General features: G+C 41.4%; 1 protein-coding gene across 3 annotated transcripts in view; it reads left to right on the forward strand.

Moving 5' to 3' along the window:
- The window catches only part of G2E3 (G2/M-phase specific E3 ubiquitin protein ligase), a 69,414-nt gene that overhangs the window by 8,091 nt on the left and 39,287 nt on the right, over positions 1–22,036 (forward strand). For all 3 annotated transcript variants that reach the window (XM_032343996.1, XM_032343994.1, XM_032343995.1), the window contains one exon: positions 19,661–19,701. In XM_032343996.1, coding sequence (XP_032199887.1) covers positions 19,661–19,701 — 41 coding nt within the window. The remainder of the gene's footprint in view (positions 1–19,660; positions 19,702–22,036) is intronic.

Raw genomic sequence — 22,036 nt, forward strand, 5'->3', positions numbered from 1 at the left:
AAGTTGGGGTTGGGGGGCAAAGGGAGAGGGAGAGAGGAAATCCCAAGCAGGCTCCATCCCAGCTCAGAATCTGATGCAGGGCTCCATCTCATGACCTTGAGATCATGACCTGAGCCAAAATCAAGTTAGATGCTTAACCAACTGAGCCACCCCAGTGCCCCTTCTTCTTCACTTTTGAAGGATAATTTTGCAAGATACAGAATTCTGGATTGGAATTTTTTTTCCCTCAACACTTCTTGCCTGCATGGTTTCTGAGGCGACATCAGATGTAATTCCTTCCTTTGTTCCTTTGTAAGTAAGGTGTTGTTTTCTTTATTTTTGATTTTTCTGTAATTTGAAATGAAATACCAAGGTATAGTTTTTTGGCATTTATTCTGTTTGTTGTTCTCTGAATATAGTGGATCTCTGGTTTGATGTTTGACAGTGACTTGTCATTAATTTTTTTTTAGCTTTTTTTTTTTTTTAGCTTGAACTCATGACCCCCAAATCAAGAATCATATGCTCTATCATTTGAGCCAATCAGGCACTTATCATTAAAATTGTTTCAGATATTCCTTCTGGTCTTTCCTCTCTTACAGTATTCCCAAAATGTTTATGTTACATTTTCTGTATTGTCCCAAGGTCCTTGGATATTTTGTTCTGTTTTTTTGTTTTATTTTTCTTTTGTCAATGTATGTTCTCTTTGTTTAGTTTTCAAAGTATCTGTTGAGATATCTTCAAGCTTAGAAGTTCTTTACTTAACCGTGACCAGTCTGCCTGGAATCCCATCAAAGACATTCTTCATTTTTGTTACAGTGTTCTTTGACCTCTAGCATTTCTTTGGTGCTTGCTTAGGATTTTCATCTTTCTTCTTACATTGCCATCTGTTCTTGTATACTGTGTAGTTTATCTGTTAGAGCCCTTAGCATATTAATCAGAGTTGTTTCAAATTCCCAGTCTGATAATTGCAACATTCCTGCCATGTCTGGTTTAGATGTTTGCTCTATCTTTCTGAATTGTGCCTTTTGCCACAATGATTTGTAATTTTTTCTTCATAGCCAGACTAGGTAAAAGGAATCGCTGTAAATAGGCTGTTAGTAATGTTGTGTTAAGGTATGGGTGAAGGGAAAGAGTTCAGTAGTCCTATTATTAGGTCTTAGTCTTTTCATGAGCTTATATCTGTGAACTTACATGTATTTCTCAACTTCCCCCATCTTCCCCCTATGTGAGATAGGATGGCAAGAGTAGCTTGGAGTCAGTTACTTCCTTTTCCCCAGGTCAGTTAGGTTCTGATAATACCCTAGTAGGTTAGGCTCTGATTAACTAGTTTCTCCTGATGGCAGGCCTTAGTGAGAAGAATGGAATGCTTTGACATATTTCAGAATGATACCTTTTCCCTTCTTCTGCCAGAATGACAAGATTTTTTTTTCATGGTATTTACTGTGGGTTTGTGATTGAGATCCTGGTCAAGTTCCTGGTGATAAATCTCAATAATATTGTGGGGAATCCCCATAATTGGATCCCCCTGATGTTTTTAACTCTCAAATTGTCAACACTGAGTCTCCAGCCATTACTCAGTTACAGTTCAGGTTTTCCTACTCCAGCACTGGATCCCACCGTGGTTCCAGCTGGTAAGTCTCTGCTAAAGTAAGTTGTGATTCTTTGTATTCACCTGTCTTGGGGGCAGTGGTTTGTCTGGTCCCTCCTTACCTTTTACTGATCCAAAAAATGTTGATTTTTTTTTTTTTTTTCAGTCTTTTCAGCTCTTGCTGTCAGGATTGAGTAGGGACTTAACAACCTGCTCACATGCTGCTTTACTTTTTAATTTAAGCAAATATCTTTATTTTTAACAAACATACTAGCTTTATGTATCTTTTGGGTAATAGAATTTGTATAGAGTAAAATCACCCATTTATGGATATAGTTAACTTTTTTTTAAAGATTTTATTTATTTACTTGACAAAGATCACAAATAGGCAGAGAGGCAGGCAGAGAAAGTGGGGGAAGCAGGCTCCCTGCTGAGCAGGGAGCCCAAGATTCAGGGCTCAATCCCAGGACCCTGAGATTATGACCTGAGCCGAAGGCAGAGGCTTTAACCCACTGAACCACCCAGGTGCCCCTATAGTTTACTTTTAATAAAGGTATTCCGTTATATGAATATACCTCAATTTATCATATCCAATGTCTGTTGATAGGCAGTTAGGTTGTTTATTATGGCTTTTGGCTAAAAGAGTAAGACATTTTTTAGCCACTACGAACACGTCTTTATTACTATTGGCTACATCATACAATAGGTGTACATTTAGCTTTATTGAAATAAAATTCACTCATAAAATTAAGTATTTTAACCATTCAGTGACGTTTAGTACATTCACGATGTACGATGTATGATCACCATCACTTTGATCTAGTTTCAAAACATTTTTATCACCCTGAAAGGGAAACTCATACCCATTAGGCAATCATTCTATATATTCTATTCCCCCAGTTCCTGGAAACCATAATTTTGCTTTCTGTCTCTATGGATTTACGTGTTCCAGTTATTTCATATAAATGGGATTATATAATATGTGACCTTTTATTTCTGACCTTTTCACATAGCTTATTTCTAAAGTTCATACATGTTGTAGCATATATCAATGCTTCATTCTTTTTTACAGCTGACTATTACATTCTAGAGATATACCACATTTTGTATACCATCAGTTTAATGGACAAATGAGTTATTTCCGTTTTTTAGCTATTGTGAATAGTATTGTTACAAACATTTGTTTACAAGTTTTTGTTTGAAAATCTGTTTTCAGTTCTTTTGGGTAAGTACCTAGTGTAATTACTGGGTGATATGGTAGTTCTACATGTGATGTATAGAGCAACTGCCAGACTATTTTCTATAGTAGGTTCTCCATTTTACATTCCCATTAGCAATATATGAGGTTTCCAATTTCTCTCTATTCTTGCTTTTTTTTTTTTTTTTTAAAGATTTTATTTATTTATTTGACAGAGAGAAATTACAAGTACACTGAGAGGCAGGCAGAGAGAGAGAGAGAGAAGGAAGCAGGCTCCCTGCTGAGCAAAGAGCTCGATGCGGGACTCGATCCCAGGACCCTGAGATCATGACCTGAGCCGAAGGCAGCGGCTTAACCCACTGAGCCACCCAGGCGCCCCTCTATTCTTTTTTTAAAAAAAATGTTTAAGATTTTATTTATTTGATGGAGAGATACCAAAAGGAGGGGGAGTGATAGGCAAAGGGAGAGGGAGAAGCAGGCTCCCTGATGAGCAAGGAGCCTGACACAGGGCTTGATCCCAGGACCCTGGAATCATGACCTGAGTGGGAGGCAGATGCTTAACCAACTGAGCTACCCAGGCACCAATCTATTCTTGCTTTTTAAATTATAATCGCTGGAGTGGACATCAAGTGGTATCTCATTGTTGTTTTAATTTGCATATTCTGAATGACTGATGATGTTAAACGTCTCTTTAGGTGCTTATTGATTGTATAAATATTTTCTTTAGAGAAATGTCTATTCACACCATTTGCCTGTTTTTAAATTTGGTTGTCATTTTGTTGTTGAGTTTTAAAAGTTTCTTACCTATTTCTGGATGCTTGCTCTTTATCATCAGGTATATGATTTCCAAATATTTTTCCCCATTTTGTGGATTGTCTTTTTATTCTCTTGATTGTGTAGTCCAAATTATTTTGGGCTTTTTTGTTTGTTTTTCTTTTTTGTTTGTTTGCTTATGGCTTTGATGTCACATATCCAAAACCATTGCCAAATCCAAGGTCATGACGATTTACATAACCCTGTGGTTTTCCTCTAAGATTTTTATACTTGTTGCTCTTACGTATTAAGCATTCGGTCTGTTTTGAGTTAATTTTTGCATATAGTGCAGGCAGGGTAAGGATCCAGCTTCATTCCAGGTTACCCATTTGTCCTAGCATCATTTATTGAACAGACGGTTCTTTCCATATTGAGTAGTCATGGCACATTTGTCAAAAATTCATTGATCATAGATGTATGGCTTTAGTTCTGTACTCTTCTTTTCATTTGATCTATATGTTTATACTCATGCCAGTGCTAACCTGTTCCAGTTTCTGTAACTGTGGCAGTCAGTGTCCAAATTGAGAAGTACAAATCACTTGCTTTTTATTTTTTGGTTTTGACTATCCGAAGTTCCTTGAAATTCATATGTGGAGGGACACTCCGCAGTTTTGTGGGTTTTTCCCCCCAGCTTTCCTTCTTTCATTTGTTTGTTGGTCTTTTTGAAACTGTATCTTGAACTCCCAAGCTCATTTTCTGAGGCCAGCATTACCCTGAAACCAAAGCCAGATAAGGACACTACAAGAAAAGAAAACTACAGGCCAATATCCCTGATGAGTATAGGTGAAAAAATTCTCAACAAGATACCCCACAAACCAAATTTAACAGCACATTAAATGATCATAATACTATATGATCCAGTAGTTCCACATCTGGATAGTAACCCAAAGAAAAGGAAAACACTTAATTCCAAAAGATACCTGCATCTCTATGTTTATTGCATTATTTAAAAGACCCATCCATGGGTCTAGAGGGTATTATGCTAAGTGAAATAAGTGAGAGAAAGGCAAATACCTTATGATTTCACTTAGATATGGGATCTAAAAAAACAAAACCAAAAAACCAGAAATAGATTTTTAAAATACAAAGAACAAATACAGAGAACAATCTGATGGTTGCCAGAGCAGGGGGGTATGAGAGGGAATGGGTAAAATAGGTGTAGAGGATTAAGAGGTACAAACTTAGAATTATAAAATAAAGAAGTCATGAGGGATGAAAAGTACAGTATAGGAAATATAATCAGTGATATTATATGGAGAGAGTAATTTATTTTGGTGAGCATTTTGTAATGTTTGTTAATGTTGAATCACTATGTTGTACATGTGAAATTAATACTTTATGTCAGCTATACTTCAATTTAAAAAAAAAATCATACACCATGATCAGGAGGAATTCATTCCAGGTGCAAGGATGGTTCAATCTATGCAAATCAGTAAATGTGTAACATCAAATTAATTGAATGAGAAATAAACATCAAATGGTCGTATCAATAGATCCAGATAAAGTATTTAAGAAAATTTAACATCCTTTTATGATAAAAATTGTCAACAAATTGAGTACAGAAGGAACGTATCTCAACATATTAGAGGCCAAATATAATAACCCCACAGTTAAAATACTCACTGGTGAAAGGTTGAAAGCTTTTCCTGTAAGATCAGGATTAAAACAGGAGTGCCCACTATCACCATTCCTATGTAATGTGGCTGGAATTCTTAGCCTGAGCAGTCAGGTAAGAAAAAGAAATAAAAGGCATCAAAATCAGAAAGGAGGAAGTAAAATTGTCTTAATTTGTAGATGACGCAATCTTATATATTGAAAATCCTGAAAATCTCACCAAAAAATAGCCATCCAGCTGTAACAAGAAAGGAATTTGGCTTATTTGATTGTATTAGGTTTCTGTTGTTGTGTGACAAATCAGCCCAAAACTTTGTGACTTAGAACAAAAAACATTATTTCACAGTTTCTGTGGGTCAGAAATTTGGGAGCAACTTAGCTGTGTTGTCCTGGCTTAGGGTCTCCATGAAGTTACTGTTAGCTAGTCATCAGTTATATGAAGGCTTAATTGGTGTTGGAGGATTTGCTTCTAAAATGGCTCATTCTTTCTAAGTAGGCCTTTCCAAGGAGCATCTTCAAAGTCTTTATATCCTGACAGCTTCCTCCATGACAGAGAGTAAGGAGGAAGTCACAGTGACTTTTATGACCCAGTCATACATTGTCCTTTCTGTGTACCTTTTTGGTAGAAGCAAGTTACTCCCTCAAGGAGAGGGAAATCAGGCTTCACCTTTTGAAATCAGGCTTCACCTTTTGTATCACTGATTGGCCAAATGGAGGTAAGTAGTGGAAGAGACTCAGAATACTTTCTGACAGTGGCTTCTTGTAACTCTTCATTAAATTGTTCATGGTGTCTCAAGGAAGGAGAGAATAGTTTGCTATTATTTAGAAGACCAAGTCTGTTGAGACTAGGGCTGTTAATTGAGACACAGATTTACATAACCTTATTTTCCTTCTTCTGTAAGGTTTTATAGTGAGATAAACACGACACCAGGCGAGGTAGGCGCAAGGCAGGATTTATTAAAGGCACTCTCCGGCGAAGTTTCAGGGCTCAGGAGAAGGGGAGCCAGGAAAGTTGTACCGGGAAGAGGTGGGCACCCTCCGGTGAGGTTCCTCAACTCTGGAAAGCAGAGTGGGGGGAAGTCACACTGGGACGGAGTTGGCGGGGGTCTTTTATCTGTTTCCTGCATAGGTATCGGGTTACCTATGGAGCCGTGACCTGGGCATACATCCTTTTGGCAGGAGATTCAAGGGTGAAGGAAAGTGGGGGAGGAGGCTGGAAGACGGCAGGACCTGGTGGTCATTTCTTTTGTTCCTCCTGCACTCCCGGAGCCCGCCTACCCAACATTCTAACCATTTTGGTGTAATAAGGGCGGCGACTCAGATCTGGCTACTTCCTGCTGGCAAAGGGGCATCGTCATAGGGTCCTTCGGATGTGGGTGGGTGGGTATAGGGATGCAGGAGGAGTTGGTTGACAGTGACCCTGGAAACCTCACAGATGCGATCCTGAATAAAGCGAAGAACACAGGGGGCAATTAGTGCTAATAGGCAGAGGAGAATAAGGGGACTTAGGATTGGAAGGAGCCAGGTCATTAAGGGGGAGAGCCACCACTGAGAGGGGTTTATTCCAGGGCGGGGCCGGCCACCAAGGGAGTTGCAGATTTTTGCCAGGGCACTGATAGTGGTTTTGATTATACCGGATTCATTGATATAATAGCAGCATTCTTCATTGAGGAATAAACAGGTTCTTCCCTTGTCTGCGGTGAGCAGGTCCAGGGCTCACTGGTTCTGTAGGGCTACCTGGGCTACTGAGGTAATCTGTCGTTGTAGGGATGCCAAGGACTCGGCTGAGGCCTGCACGGCTGTTCGGAGCTATTCGGATAAATCTCTGGTAGCATCTATGGAGTGAGCTAGGGCCCTGGTGCCCAGCCCGGTGGCCAGTAGAGAAGATGCCAAGGATACCCCATTAACCAGGGGAAGAAACTTTTCTGTGACTGGAGGGGGTCAGTGAGGATATCCACTTCAGCTTGTGTGTAGATGGGTAGTTGGGGGACCAGGGATATTGGGATGCATAGAAGGGTGTCTGAGAACTTGGGAGTTTTCGACAGGGTGCCAAAGAAACCTCCCGGACAAAGAAACCTCCCAGAGGAGCATGAGTAGGGGAGGATGAATTAGTCAAATTGCATAAGGAAGGGTTTGGGGATGAGTAGCAGAATGGGAGTACTGGGTTTTGAGGATCAACAAATAGGGGATGTCCTGTAGAGTGGTGGGTGCCAAAAGAGGTAAGAGTGGGAGTGGTTATTTCAGAAGGGTGTGGTAAGGGTACCGCTATAAGGGGGTTGGCCCCGAGAACTGCACAGATGAAGCAGTGGGACAGGTTGCCCATACCGGAAAGGTTGGTCAGAGTAAGGCCTTGTTGAATCATTTTGAGCCAGGGAAATGGGTTAGAATCCTGAGTAGGAGAGGGGAGTAGGGCGTTTCGGATTGCTTGTTCATGGGCCTGGATGGACTGCAACTGGCTCTAGAGGTCCTGAGGATTTTTGGGAGTGTTTCTAACATAGGCCTGGTAGATGTGCAAGGAGGCCGTTGGATATGAATCAGAGAGCCATGTGTAAAGTTTGGCCTCAACTCCAGTAGCCCATCGTGGATCCCAAGGGTCGGGGATGGTGAGGTACCAAGCACTATTCCCATCAGTGGTGAAGTGATATTGGGAGCTCTGGTTTCCATAAATATCTAGTCGGGCCTTATGCATTTTGCAGTAGGTATGTGGGCAGCCCCTGTTTGTCTGGACCGAGTATATTCAGCAGTTAGGATGAGTATGGTCATAGATGAAGCAGATGGCAGGGTTGGAGTGCCCCCGCCAAATGGAAAGGAAGGCGGGGAAGGTGAAGTTGATAGAGGCCTAGCACCCCTCTGGGCTGGCAATCGGTGGTAGCTAGTAGGCTAGACTGTGCAGTTTCCCCATGGGTCCAGTTTTCCCTCAGGTAAAAGTGCCACCTGAACTCTAGTGTGATGGATAAGTGGCTAGGGAGGGTTAGGAGAAGGAGAGAGTGAGGAGAAGAAGTGCAGGAAATCCACAACCGCATTGGCCCCAGGGTTTGGGAAGTCCGGCCATCCTTTGGTGGGGCTGGTTTTAGATTGGAAGTGTGTACCCATGGGTGGTGTCCTAGGAGTTTTGCCACTGTGGGAGTTGTGAGATTAACAGTATGGGGGTCGATCCACCTGGGCTGTAAGGACTTTGGGTGAAGTTCTCGTAGGAGAATTTGGTCCCCAGGATTTAGGGCCTGGGGGAAGTCTCTGCCTGGCTGTCAGGGGCGGGGATGGTTGAATCTGCTTGAGCTCTTAGGAGGGCTCGGCAGAGGGTCAGATAGGGCAGATAGGATAGGAGGGGTGGAGGAGAGGCAGGCAGGTTGTGATTGAGTAGGAAGGGCCTGCCATACAGGAGCTCAAAGGGGCTGAGTCCTGACGGGCTAGGAGGGGAGGTCCTAAGGCCGGTGAGTGCTAGTGGGGGAAGGGTTGTCCAAGAGAGGTGGGTTTCAAGAGTGAGTTTGGTGAGTTGTTCCTTGAGGAGGCCATTGGCCCTTTCCACCTTACCAGAGGATTGGGGGTGATAGGGAATATGGAGTTACCAGGTGATGTTGAGGCTCTCAGAGATCTGTTGTGTGATGCTGGAGATGAAGGCTGGTCTGTTGTCCGATTGTAGGGTTCGAGGGAGTCCAAACCTCGGGATGATGTGCTCAGTGAGAATGGCGGCGACCACGTCTGCTATTTCCCTAGCAGTGGGGAATGCCTCCATCCAGCCTGTGAAGGTGTCCGCAAGAGTTAGTAGCTATCTAAAGGTTTTGTGTCGAGGCATGTGAGTGAAGTCAAGTTGCCAGTCCTCGCCTGGCTGATGCCCTTGGAGCTGGTGGGTGGGTCCCAGTCTGTGGAGGCCGCCCTGGGCATTGACCACAGAACAGGTTCTCAGACCTGGTATACCTCCTTAATGGTCTTTTGGAGGAAGGGGGTGGTGAAAGAGAGGTTGGAGAAACTCGTATAGGGCCTTTGGACCTATGTGGAGAGACTGGTGGATGTCAGTAATGAGGGTGTGGATTAGGCTGTTCGGGAGGGCAATTTTGTCCTGGACAAAATACCATCCCTTGTCACGCAACCTGCCACCTAATGTTTTGAGGGCCCAAGTCTCCTCATCAATGTATGAGGGACTGTAAGAAGTGTTGAGAAACAGGAGAGGGGCTGGAAAGGAGTTTAAGGCCATCTGTCGGCAATAGAGTCAGCCTTGTTGTTCCCCAAAGAGATGGGGTCCTTGGAGGCCTGATCGCCATAGCAGTGGACAATAGCCACCTCAGTAGGGTACTTGAGAGCCTCGAGGAATTTGGCAATAAGAGGCCCATTGACTATGGGGGTTCCCTTGGTTGTGAGAAATCCCCTTTCTCGCCAGAGGACAGAGTGAGTGTGGGTAATAAGGAAAGCATATTTGGAGTCAGTATAAATAGTGACCTGTTAGCCCTCAGATAAGTGAAGGGCCCTGGTAAGAGCCATGAGTTCTGCCTTTTGAGAAGTAGTCCCAATCGGAAGGGGGGCCGCTTCTATAACTGCATCCAGGGTGACCACTGCATAGGCCGCGTGTCGCCTTCCATCTGGAGCTATGAGGGAGCTCCCATCCACAAACAGAGTGCGATCAGGGTTAGGCAGCAGCCGGTCGGAAAGTCCTGGATGGGAGGGAGAGAGTTGAGAGCAGGAGTGGAAAGGAGTGGGGGTAGACGAAGGTGTTGGCAAAAGAGTGGTGGGATTTAGGCGAGGGGAGACAGAGTGTGACCTTGGGGTTTTCTGTGAATAGCAGGTGGTAGAGTTGGAGACCGGAAGGAGTGAGTTGTGCCAAGGATTTGTGGCTGACTAAGTACATTAGTCAATGGGGGGAGAAGGCCATGAGGGACTGTCCTCAGGTAAGTTTGAGGGCCTCCTTTGTAAGAGAAGCAGCTGCCGCTAGGGCCCGGAAGCAGGGCTGCCATCCCTGGGTGTTGACATCTAGTTGCTTGGAGAGATAGGCCACCGCCTGGTAGGTGGGACAGTTGGTTGGGCCAGAAAGCCCATGACCAGCCCAGACTGTTCGTCAGTGAAAAGGTGAAAAGGCTTTGAAGGGTCAGGCAAGGCCAGACTTGGTCCCGAAATGAGGTGGCTCCTGAGCTGGTAGAACAGATGTCTGATGGAGCCTGGGTCAGTTAGAGGTCCCTGGTGTGTGTCTTTGACAGCCCTGTATAAGGGCCGGGCCAGAATGGCAAAATTGGGGATCCAGTGTCTAAAAAAGCCCACCAGTCCTAGAAGTGACAGTATATCATCCATGTTCTGAGGGAGTTGTAGGTTCTGTAGAAGGCAGATACGGTCTCCTGTAAGGGATTAGTAATATTCCCAAGTAGGTGACCGAGGGAGTGCAGAGTTGGGCCTTGGCGGGTGTCACTCGGTATCCCTTGGAGCCAAGGAAATTGAGCAGAGTGGCAATATCCTCCTGAGAGGAAGGGAGGGAGGGGCTGCAGGGGAGGAGATCATCTACATATTGGAGGAGAGTGCTGGCCGTGAGGGTGCACTGTTGGAGATCTTTGGCCAGGGCCTGACCAAAGATGTGAGGGCTATCTCGGAAGCCCTGGGGCAGGACCGTCCAGGTTAGCTGTCCAGAAACATGCGTTTCCGGGTCCTCCCAGGTGAAGGCGAAGAGGAAATAGGAGTCCGGATGAAGGGGGATAGTAAAGAATGCGTACTTGAGATCCAGGACAGAGAAGTGGGTAGTGTGTGGGGGAACATTGGAAAGGAGAGTGTAGGGGTTGGGCACAACCAGATGGAGTGGGACTGCTGCCTTGTTAATAAGTCTCAGGTCCTGTACAAGGCGATAGGCTCCTGAGGGCTTTTAAACGGGGAGGATCGGGGTTTGCATGGAGAGTTAATGGGGATAAGGAGACCCTGCTGCCAGAGGCGGTCGATGATGGGCTTAAGTCCTTAAGTCCTCCCCGGTGGGTCATAGAGATAGGGAACTGTGGGCAGGATGGAAATGTAGACTTGTCCTTGAGTCGTATCCTGACTGGGGTGTGGTGGGTTGCTACTATAGGCCTGGAAATGTCCCATACCTGCGGGTCTACAGAGGGGAGACAGTCCGGGATAGGGGACAAGTCAGAGGGGAGCAGAGGGAGGATGAGGTGAACCGAAGTAGAGGGGGAGGGAGAGAGATGAATGGTGGCCTGAAGTTTGTGGAGGATGTCCCTGCCTAGTAGGGTCAACTTCTGTTGACCCCCGGAACCTGCCGGTCTCAGGGCTGCTACCAGGGCTTGGGTCTGCAGTTGGACCTTCTGTTGGAGTCTGGCTTGGCGCTTAAGTTCTGCTGCCTCCTCTCAGGAGTTAAAGACTTTAAATGCCATTTTCACCAGATCAGAAATGGGAGTTTGAGGGTCCTCCTCCGCTTTCTTTTATTTTTTCCGAATGTCGGCAGCTGACTGAGAAATAAAGTGAGTAGCTAAAACAGTCACCCCTGCCAGAGAAGCCGGGTCTAGGCGAGTGTATTGAGTCAGTGCCTCAGTAAGTCAGTTAAGGAACATGGCCGGGTTCTCATTAGGTTCCTGAATTACCTCCCTAAGTTTATCATAGTTGACTGCCTTATTAGAGGCAGCCCGCATGCCAGTAGGAGGAAGGAGTGTGAGAAGGGGAACCCATCCATGCTGCACTTAGTGGGTGAGGTGGCCTTTGGAGTGGAGGAAGTACCATCAATTCCCATAACTGCAACTGGGGAGGGATGAGTAGGACCCGAGTAGGAAGGCAGGACAGAACAGGTAGCCTCCGTGACCAACAGAAGGGAAATGGACATACCTGCTAGCTGGAGTGTGATCCTGGGCTCAGTATGGGTGAGAGGAGTGTCTGAGTCTGGGCTCCATCAGTCATCCTCCAATCTGAGAAGTTGGAAGGCAGGACTTACCGTCTCAGGGTTTCCCCTGTGTGGAGGCACCGGGAATCCCCCGAGATTGGGGCAGTCTGATTTCCAGTGGCCCATCATGTGGCATTGAGGGCACGGCCTAGTAGGCGCTTTTGGATTGGGGCAGTGACGGGCCCATTGTCCCTCGGCTCTGCACTTAAAACAGGCCCCCGGAGGGACGCAGTTAGGTGCTCCCTTCTGTTGACCCCCGGAACCTGCCGGTCTCAGGGCTGCTACCAGGGCTTGGGTCTGCAGTTGGACCTTCTGTTGGAGTCTGGCTTGGCGCTTAAGTTCTGCTGCCTCCTCTCAGGAGTTAAAGACTTTAAATGCCATTTTCACCAGATCAGAAATGGGAGTTTGAGGGTCCTCCTCCGCTTTCTTTTATTTTTTCCGAATGTCAGCAGCTGACTGAGAAATAAAGTGAGTAGCTAAAACAGTCACCCCTGCCAGAGAAGCCGGGTCTAGGCGAGTGTATTGAGTCAGTGCCTCAGTAAGTCAGTTAAGGAACATGGCCGGGTTCTCATTAGGTTCCTGAATTACCTCCCTAAGTTTATCATAGTTGACTGCCTTATTAGAGGCAGCCCGCATGCCAGCGGTAAGGCACTGGATCATGCGGTCATGGTGCGGGTGGCCATCTTGGCCATCTTGGTAGTCCCATTCAGGCTCCACGGTTGGGACCGCCTGAGCGCCAACAGGCAGGGTGGCATTGGTAAGATGGACCTGATCAGCATATTCTCGGGCTTCCACTTAGGAAGTTTCAAAGTTCATACACTGGAAGGAAAACAAATGATAAAATCAATTTTAAAATATGTGAATAGTCTTCTTTTTTTTTTTTTTTTAAGATTTTACTTATTTATTTATTTGAGAGAGAGAGTGTGAGCATGAGTTGGGGGGAGGGGCAAAGGGAGAGAGAGAGCCAGGCTCCCTGCTGAGCAGAGAGCCAGCCACTCACCCAGAACTCCAGGATCATGACCTGAGCCACCCAGATGCCCTCTCTTTTTTTTTTTTTTCCCTTTGGCTAAAGTTTTGTTTTGGAGACTGAAAGTGATCATCATTCAGGATTTAGAAAAAAGTTTTATTTCAGATCTGGGGATAGGTTAACATCAACTGATAGAAAGTATGGATTATGTACTAGTCTTTAGAACATCCAATTTGGAGGTAGCTTTTAATTTTGGTATAATTTTAAACTTAGAGAAAAGTTATAAAAATAGTATACAGAACTCCTGAATAATATTCAGCAATTGTTTGTTTTGTGACCTAAAAGCCTAAAACCACCAGAGATAAACCTGTGCAATGTGGTAAAGTTAGGTTTATTAACTCGTTGTAGTGAGAGAGATTGCAGACCAGAGGAACCTCTGGGTTTCTTACCAAACAAAGGGTAAAACAGTTTCTGAAAGGATTGTAGAGAATGGTGACATTTAGGTGAAATTTAAATGACTAGTGTTTTGATAAGTTCAGGCAAAGCCAGAGCTGTGTGTAAACTAAAGGAGTCAGCATCAGATGGGGACTACACAGTGGACCTATGGTGTTTTTTCTTGAAAACTACAAAATTAAGAGGAAGGAGAAATGTTGTGTTCAGAAAACCCATATCTATAGCTGTGTATTTTTTTTTTGGAAATTGAAATTTCTTCTCTGTATCATTAATGATTTAGGTCCTCTTAACAAAAATAGGATATATCAGAAAGTTCCCTCATGTCCTTTTCCAGTCATTTCCCTGACTGAGAGACAAGCACTGTTTTGATATTTTCATGGTAGATTATTTTGCCAGCCTCAGAATATCATATGAATGGAATAATATAAATATGAATGGCATGTAGTTACTTTTATTCAGCATCATATCTTTGAGGTTCATTTGTTTTTTGTTTTTTGTTTTTGTTTTTGGTTTTGGTTTTTTTGCATCTTACAGCACTTACCTTTTTATTGCTAAGTAGTACTTTTAAAAAAGATTTTAATTTATTTGGGGTAGAGAGCATGAGCATGGGGTGGGTGGGCGTGGGGGCAGAGGGAGAAGAAACAGACTTCCCGTGGAGCAGCAGCCTTGATGTGGAGCTAAATCCTAGGACCCTGACATCATGACCTGAACTAAAGGCAAATGTCTAACAGACTGAGCCACCCAGGTGGCTAAGTAGTATTGTATTTTATCAGTAAACTGCAATTTGTTTATCCATTTTCTTAGTGGTAAACTAGTGGTTTTCAGCTTTGGAGTATCGTATAGAAAGCTATGAACATTCTTGCATAAGGTTTCTATCTATGTTTTTATTTTTCTTGTAAAAGTAACTAGATGTGAAATTCCTGCATCAAAGACTAGTGTATTGGGTATATGTTTAATCTTTAAGAAAGTGCCAGAACTTGCACTCTTAAATTTCCACCAACAATTTATGTGAGTTTCTCAGTTGATTCATATCCTTTCCAGTCTTTGGTGTTGATAGTCTTCTTAATCTTATCCATTATTGTGGGTATGAGGGTATGAAGTGGTCTGTCATAGTGGTTTTAATCTTTTTTTTTTTTTTTTTAAAGATTTTATTTTTAAGCAATCTCTACACCCAACGTTGGGGCTCAAACTTACAACCCTGAAATCAAGAGTTCCATGCTCTACCGGCTGAGTCAGCCAGCAGTGCCTTGGTTTTAATCTGTATTATCCGAATTACAAATGATGTTGAGCATCTTTTCATGTGTTAACCATTCACATTATCTTCTTCATGAAGTGTCTGTTCATGTCTTTAGCCCATTTTTTTTTATTGAATTGTTTGCTTTGTATTTGTTGAGTTGTAGGAGTTCTTTATTCTAGGTACAAGTCTTTGTCAGATACATCTTTACAAATGCTTTCTCCCAGTCTGTGGCATACTTATTTACTTTCTTAGTCATATCTTTTAATGAATGGAAGCTTTTAATTTTTTTTTTAAAGAGTTCATTTATTTGCCAGAAAAAGAGAGAGAGCACAGCAGGGAGAACAGCAGGCAGAAAGAGAAGCAGGCTCCATGCGGGACTCAACCCCAGGACCCTGGGAGGTCCTGACCTGAGTCGAAGGCAGACCAACTGAGCCACCAGGCATCCCGGAAGCTTTTAATTTTTATGTAGTGTAATTTATTACATCTTCTGTTAAAACTTTTGTAGCTGTAGCTTACACAGTTAGGTCTATAATCCATTTGAAATTAGTTTTTTCAGGGGCGCCTGGGTAGCTCGGTTGGTTGGGCAACTGCCTTCGGCTCAGGTCATGATCCTGGAGTCTCAGGATCAAGTCCCGCATCGGTCTCCCTGCTTGGCAGGGAGTCTACTTCTACTTCTGGATTTCCCCCTCTTGTGCACGTTCTCTCTCTCTCTCTCTCTCCTTCATATAAATAAATAAAAGTATTTAAAAAAAAATAGTATTTTCATGGTGCCAAGTATGGATCAAGGTTCATTTGTTCATTTATTATCCATATGGTTATCCAGTTTTTCCATCACTATTTGTTGAGAGCACCGAATCCTAACCACTAGACCACCAGGGAGGTTCCATCACTATTTGTTGAAAAGGCTTTTCTTTTCCCCATTGATTGCTTTGTTACCTTTGTTAAAAATTGAATAAGTGGAGAAAGATCTATTTCTGGACTTTCTAGTTCTGTTCCATTGGTCTATGTGGAATTGTGTATATTAATACACTTTTGAAAAACTATATAAAGTGCTTTTTAGGTATTGGCATACAGGGGAAAAATCTTGCCCATACATGTTTTGCTAGCATTGGAGATCTTTCTTGTGATCAGCTTATAGCCAATGACATTTGGAGGCTTTTCAGCATGGTTCTCTACATACTTCTATGATATTTGTGTGTGTGTGTGTGTGTGTGTGTGTGACATAAGATTGATGTTCACTTTTAATTCTTTTATATTTATTTGTAATTAGGAGAAAGCTGTTGTTTTAGTGCAGAATTCTGAGACTAGTAATAACAAAAAATTTAGACACCTTTTTTCCTAAGGTAACATAATTATCTGATATGTTACAAAGATCTAGATAGAACTTCATCCCACTATCCACCAACAGATGCCTTGGGTCCTTGCGGTGGGAAGGGGAACAGGAAGAGATGTAGCCACATAGAAAATGTAGTGTAGAACATTGCTTGTCATATCAATATCTCTGGAATATATATCAGTCATATTCAAAAATTTATTAGTACTGGGGCGCCTGGGTGGCTTAGTGGGTTAAAACCTCTGCCTTCAGCTCAGGTCATGATCTCAGGGTCCTGGGATTGAACCCCATATCGGGCTCTCTGCTTGGCAGGGAGCCTGCTTCCTCCTCTCTCTCTGCCTGCCTCTCTGCCTGCTTGTGATCTCTGTCTGTCAAATAAATAAATAAAATCTTTTTTAAAAAATGTATTAGCACTGTGCTGAATGATACAGGAATATTACCCTCAGGGATTGCCAGTGTAGCTGAAGAATTAAAGGAATTGAAATAAACATAATACAAAGTAATATGTGGTTAATGTTTGCTTTAAGGTCATTAAGAGAATTTAAGATATCTTTATTGAAGTTGTCTGTATTGTGGACCTCAATCATTATTCTGAGTTACAACGAAGCTTAAAGTAAAAAACAGTTGCAATTTGGGGGAAGGTAAGGAATTATAAACTGGAGAGAGTGGCTCTCAGATGTAAATCTTTGTTATTGGATATTGATTAAACATCACTTATAAATTTAAATTTTTATGTTCAGGTGAACTACAATTATGTTTATGGAATTTTCCTCAATACTTATGTGTGAATAGATTTTTATACAGAATTCATCAGAAGTTGAATTATAGAGGCTGGACTCTAGGAAATAAGCTAAGGGTTGCTGGAGGGGAAGTGGGTAGGGGGAAGTAGATAATTGGGTGATGGGCATTAAATTAAGGAGGGCACTTGTTGTAATGAACACTGGGTATTATATGCAACCAATGAATCACTAAATTCTACCTCTGAAGCAATAGAAATAATATAACTGAGGGGAAAAAGGAAGTTGAATTATAAAGAACTCCTAATAAAAGAGGCATTTAATTTTTGTATTTATTGTATTTCATCAGTTTTAAGATGGACCCCTATCTACATACATCTTTTAGCATGTTTTAAAATGCCTGGATGGCTCAGTCAGTTAAGGGTCTGCCTTCAGCTTGGGTTGTGAACCCGAGGTCCTGGGATTGAGTTCCATATCCGGCTTCTTGCTCGGTGGGGCATCTGCTTCTCTCTCTGCCTGATGCTCCCCCTGCTTGTGATCTCTCTGTCTCCGACAAATAAATAAATAAACATCTTTAAAAACAATTAAAACAAAATAAAATCAGGTTGTGGCCCTTACTTTGGCCAGTGAGGCAGTCTGCAGTCATTGTAGGAACATGTATAAATATCAAAAGTGTTGTCATATGCCTGTAGAGTAAAAGCTGTGCTTCTTAAAGCAAAACAAAACAAAACAAAAAAACCTCTAGAAAACACTTTTTAAAAAAATATATTATTTATTTAGAGAGAGTAAGCGAAAGAGAGAGGACGAATTGGTAGAGGGATGGGAAGAGAGAGAAAGAAGAGGACTCCCTGCTAAGCAGAGAGCCTGATGGGGGACTCAATCCCAGGACCCTCATGACCTCAGCCAGCAGATGTTTAACCAACTGAGCCACCCAGGTGCCCCTGTTTAATGGATTCTTTTAAGAACTACCAATCTCGTTGGCACATATGATTTTTTGTAAGGACGATCCAGGGACTACCAAAGGCTTGGAGACAAAATGATCCAAATTTGGACTGTGACTTTTTTTTTTTTTTTTTAAGATTTTATTTATTTGACAGACAGATCACAAGTAGGCGGAGAGGCAGGCAGAGAGAGAGGAGGAAGCAGGCTCCCCACAGAACCGAGAGCCCGATGCGGGGCTCGATCCCAGGACGCTGGGATCATGACCTGAGCCGAAGGCAGAGGCTTTAACCCACTGAGCCACCCAGGCGCCCCGGACTGTGACTTTTTATAAAAACACAAAAGTGATATGAGAAAATCAGTATTTAAACCCAAAACAGTTCTTATAATGAGTATGAAATATAAATTCCAAACTGTAAAAAAGCATTGATGGAATTTGATAGTAATCTTTGTAGGGGGGTTTTGTCCTTTCTTTGCCATTTAATATTCTGTGTTATTTGTTGTGGTCTTATTATTTTCATGTGAAGTGGCATAGTCACTCATTTATGGGTTAGTCTTTTCCCATTTAATGAGCTCTGACTCTGGACAGATTTTTTTTTTTTTTTAAAGATTTTATTTATTTATTTGACAGAAATCACAAGTAGGCGGAGAGGCAGGCAGAGAGAGAGGAAGGGAAGCAGGCTCCCTGCTGAGCAGAGAGCCCGATGCGGGACTCGATCCCAGGACCCTGAGATCATGACCTGAGCCGAAGGCAGCGGCTTAACCCACTGAGCCACCCAGGCGCCCTCTGGACAGATATTTAACTTCTCTGAGCATCAGTGTGAAAACTAAAATTACATAGTAGCATTATTAAGTTTATTCTTTTCTACTTAAATTCCAAGAGCTTACACATACATTGTCTACTTGAATCTCATAGCATTTTAAGTAGGCTGTTTATATATTTTTGGTAAAGTGAAACTTTGATGTTAAAGATAATGTTCTTCTGATCTTTTCAAACTAGAGAACAGTTAGAAAAAGGTACGTTTCAGTAATGGATATGAGTAACTTTGTTAAATTGTAGGGAGTGAGGAGACAGGCAGATCACCGTCTTTCAGTATGCACAAGGTTGAACGTTCTACTAGAAGATGTGATATGGCAGATGCTTGCAGCTCTGTGAAGAATCCCTGAAAATGCAGGTCACAAATATAGCTTGATAAGGATTGTTTTGTAGGCTACTCAGTGGCATTGCTATTGATGATGCAACTTTTTTTTCCCTAAATAATGAACAACTCCTGATAAAGTTATAAACAAAAATCAAGTACAGATTTTCTTGACTTACATAGGAGTTGTAGTTTGAAAATAATTAATTTTGTTCTAAAATAGCAAGGAAAAAAAGACTTTGGTTTATGTGTCAAATGGGCTTAGGTTCTAGGTTAATGTAATTACAATATTTTTTAACCTATTCAAATGTCCAGCTGGAAATTTGGAGGTCTAAACTACTTGTTAACGTAGGTCTTTTTGGTGCATTAAGTCCTAATGTCTTTTCACTAAATCCCAGTAGTCATCTTAATCTTCTTGACCACTAAAAAACATTTCCTCTGATTTTTTTAAGAAGATTTTATTTATTTGATAGAGAGAGATCACAAGTAGGCAGAGAGAGAGAGAGAGGAGGAAGCAGGCTCCCTGCCTAGCAGAGATCCTAGGATTCTGGGATCATGACCTGAGCCGAAGGCAGAAGCTTAACCCACTGAGCCACCCAGGCACCCCCATTTCCTCTGATTTTAACACTGATCCCAGACTTTAACATGTTTGTTGAAAACCAGTGGTTTTAGATGTGTGAAAGGGAAGGAAAATTAAGTACTAGGGAAATAAATAATTATACAACTTATTTGTAATGATGCATTGACTAAATATTATTAAGGTGGATAATTTGAAACTTTGGAAATTAAGATGGCTGTATTGTATGTTCTCATTTTTCCTAGTAAAATGAATGAAAATAAACCTGGTGCCTCACAAAATCTCGGTAAGTAAAATACTTAAAACGTTTTCAAATATAATTTAAAACATTAAGATATTTTATTCTTGCTTTTTTATTACAAAAACTTTTTAGAATTCTGACTCAAAATATAGGAATGAGTTCCCTAATCCATGCTTTTGTTCATTCATCCATATATGAAAGTATAGTATTACGTGTATTCATTTCAACAAAAATCTGCTGTAAGGGGACAATTTGCCAAATTTTATTTGTATTCTCTCTATGTATTTATCAGCTTTTTGTATGGCTTTTTCTTATATAAGGAAAAATGCAGGTGAGACCATTTTAAACTATGGTTAAAATTGTTTAAACATTTTAAACAAAACTTCACATGAAAAGGAAAACTCATCTGTAGGTGCCCACAACAATCTAAAATAGATTCAGAGACTTTTGCTTTTAGTTGTTGATTTCTTCATTTATTAGTTTTAACAGTATGTATTTATTTGCTACCATGGAAAATGAGAAATTTAAGTTGTTTTATTTTATATTCTTTTGCCACTACTCCTCTCATCTACCCTTTCTAAGATTTATTTTTTATTCCCTCACAAATTAAAATATACTTAAAACCCTATTTTGACCATCACTGATAGAGAGTATCTGTTAACTCCACATCATGTTGGGTAAGGAAATTTGTGCTCTTAATTCTCCCTCTACTTTGCTTTTCTGCTTCTACCAGTAGACTTCTGTCCACTGTGCTAATTGTTCTGAAACTTAGTAATTCATGGTCTACCTTCATGTATTTGTGGACTGAAAATACTACCCTTACTCTTATTCTTCCTTAAGATTGACTTAGTTTTTTACTTGTATGAATGTGTTTATGTCATGTTAATACAGCCAGTATCATTTGCATAGTTAGAAGGTGATCTTAGTTTAGTGAAGTCAGAACAATGTTACTGAATTTTAAATATTAAAATTAAAAAACAACTAAGTGCAAATATGAACAAAAGCAGTCTACTTATAAAAATGCAGGCCTGAAAAAAAAAATGCATGCTTAAAACCTAGTCTGTTCTGCATCCAGTATCTCCATACACTGGATGAAGAGTGGGAAAGGAAACGGAAAAGCTGCTGGTCTGCAGTATAATAGCAAAAGCAGCTCCATCCAGTGCTCATCATGAGTACTTCTGTTCTCAAGTCTCAGCTCATTCCTGTATTCCTTTTCCTTTTGATAGCTGTATACACATTTACAGCTAAGAGTATAGGCACTGGGGATGATGGAATTAAGATGAGAGCTGATGGTATAAGATGTCCAATAAACAAATGGCAATTTTCTGGAGTTTATGTCAGAAAAAAGGGGAGTTTTAATCTTTTGAAAGATTGAGCAAAGGGCTTTCAGTTATGGCTTATCTCATTAACCTGTAGTGAGGGAGGGCAAATATAGGGGAGATATTTTAAAGACATTAAATATTAGCTCATGATGGTTTTTTTCCAGTCCTGAAATCTATTTTGTGATTAGCCTGTTAATCATTAGCCAAATTTACCATGTCAATACATGATATCCATTCTTGATTACATATATTGGCTAAATAATTAGTAAATAGAACTAACTGCTGTAATAGGTAAATGCTGTGGTCTTACTGGTTTAACACAACAAAAGTTTATTACTTCCGTATGTTATAATTTAGTGTGGATTAGTTAGGGGTTGGAACAAATGGGGAGTTTCTGTTCCATGCAATAACTTAGAGATTCAAGTTCCTTTCATCTGCTGTCTTGAGATTCTCAGTTTTTTCTCTTCAGCCAGTGATTTTTCTCATTGTTTTATTAATGTTATTAGAAATTATCTGTAGACGTTAACATCATAAGTTAGAAAAGATTGATAATTTATTAATGTTTATTCGGTTATATGTTGCTACCATGCCCTTTTAATTATACTTGTGACTTCTCCAAGGTTAGACAAGCAAGAATGTAGTGCCAGGATTTAACTCAGATCTCCCTGACTCTACAATTTGCCTTTTTAAATTATTATTGTTACAGATATATATATATATACATATATATATGTATATATATATATATATATATATATATCATAAAATTCACCATTTTAACTATTTTAAAGTGTGCGGTTTGGTGGCAGTTAGTACATTCACAATGTTGTACAACCATCACTGCTATCTAGTTCCAGAACATTTTCATCATCCCCAAAGGAAACTACCTATTAGGCAGTTACTTTTCATTTCCCTTCTCCTTGGTCCCTGGAAACCACCAATCTGCTTTTTTGTCTGTCTCTGTGGATTTACCTATTCTGGAAAAGTTAATTTATTATATAAATGGAGTCATATAGTATGTGACCTCTTGTGCTTGGCTTGTTTTACTTAACATAATG

This window comes from Mustela erminea, chromosome 5, assembly GCF_009829155.1.
Source record: "Mustela erminea isolate mMusErm1 chromosome 5, mMusErm1.Pri, whole genome shotgun sequence".
Classification (NCBI taxonomy): Eukaryota; Metazoa; Chordata; class Mammalia; order Carnivora; family Mustelidae; genus Mustela; species Mustela erminea.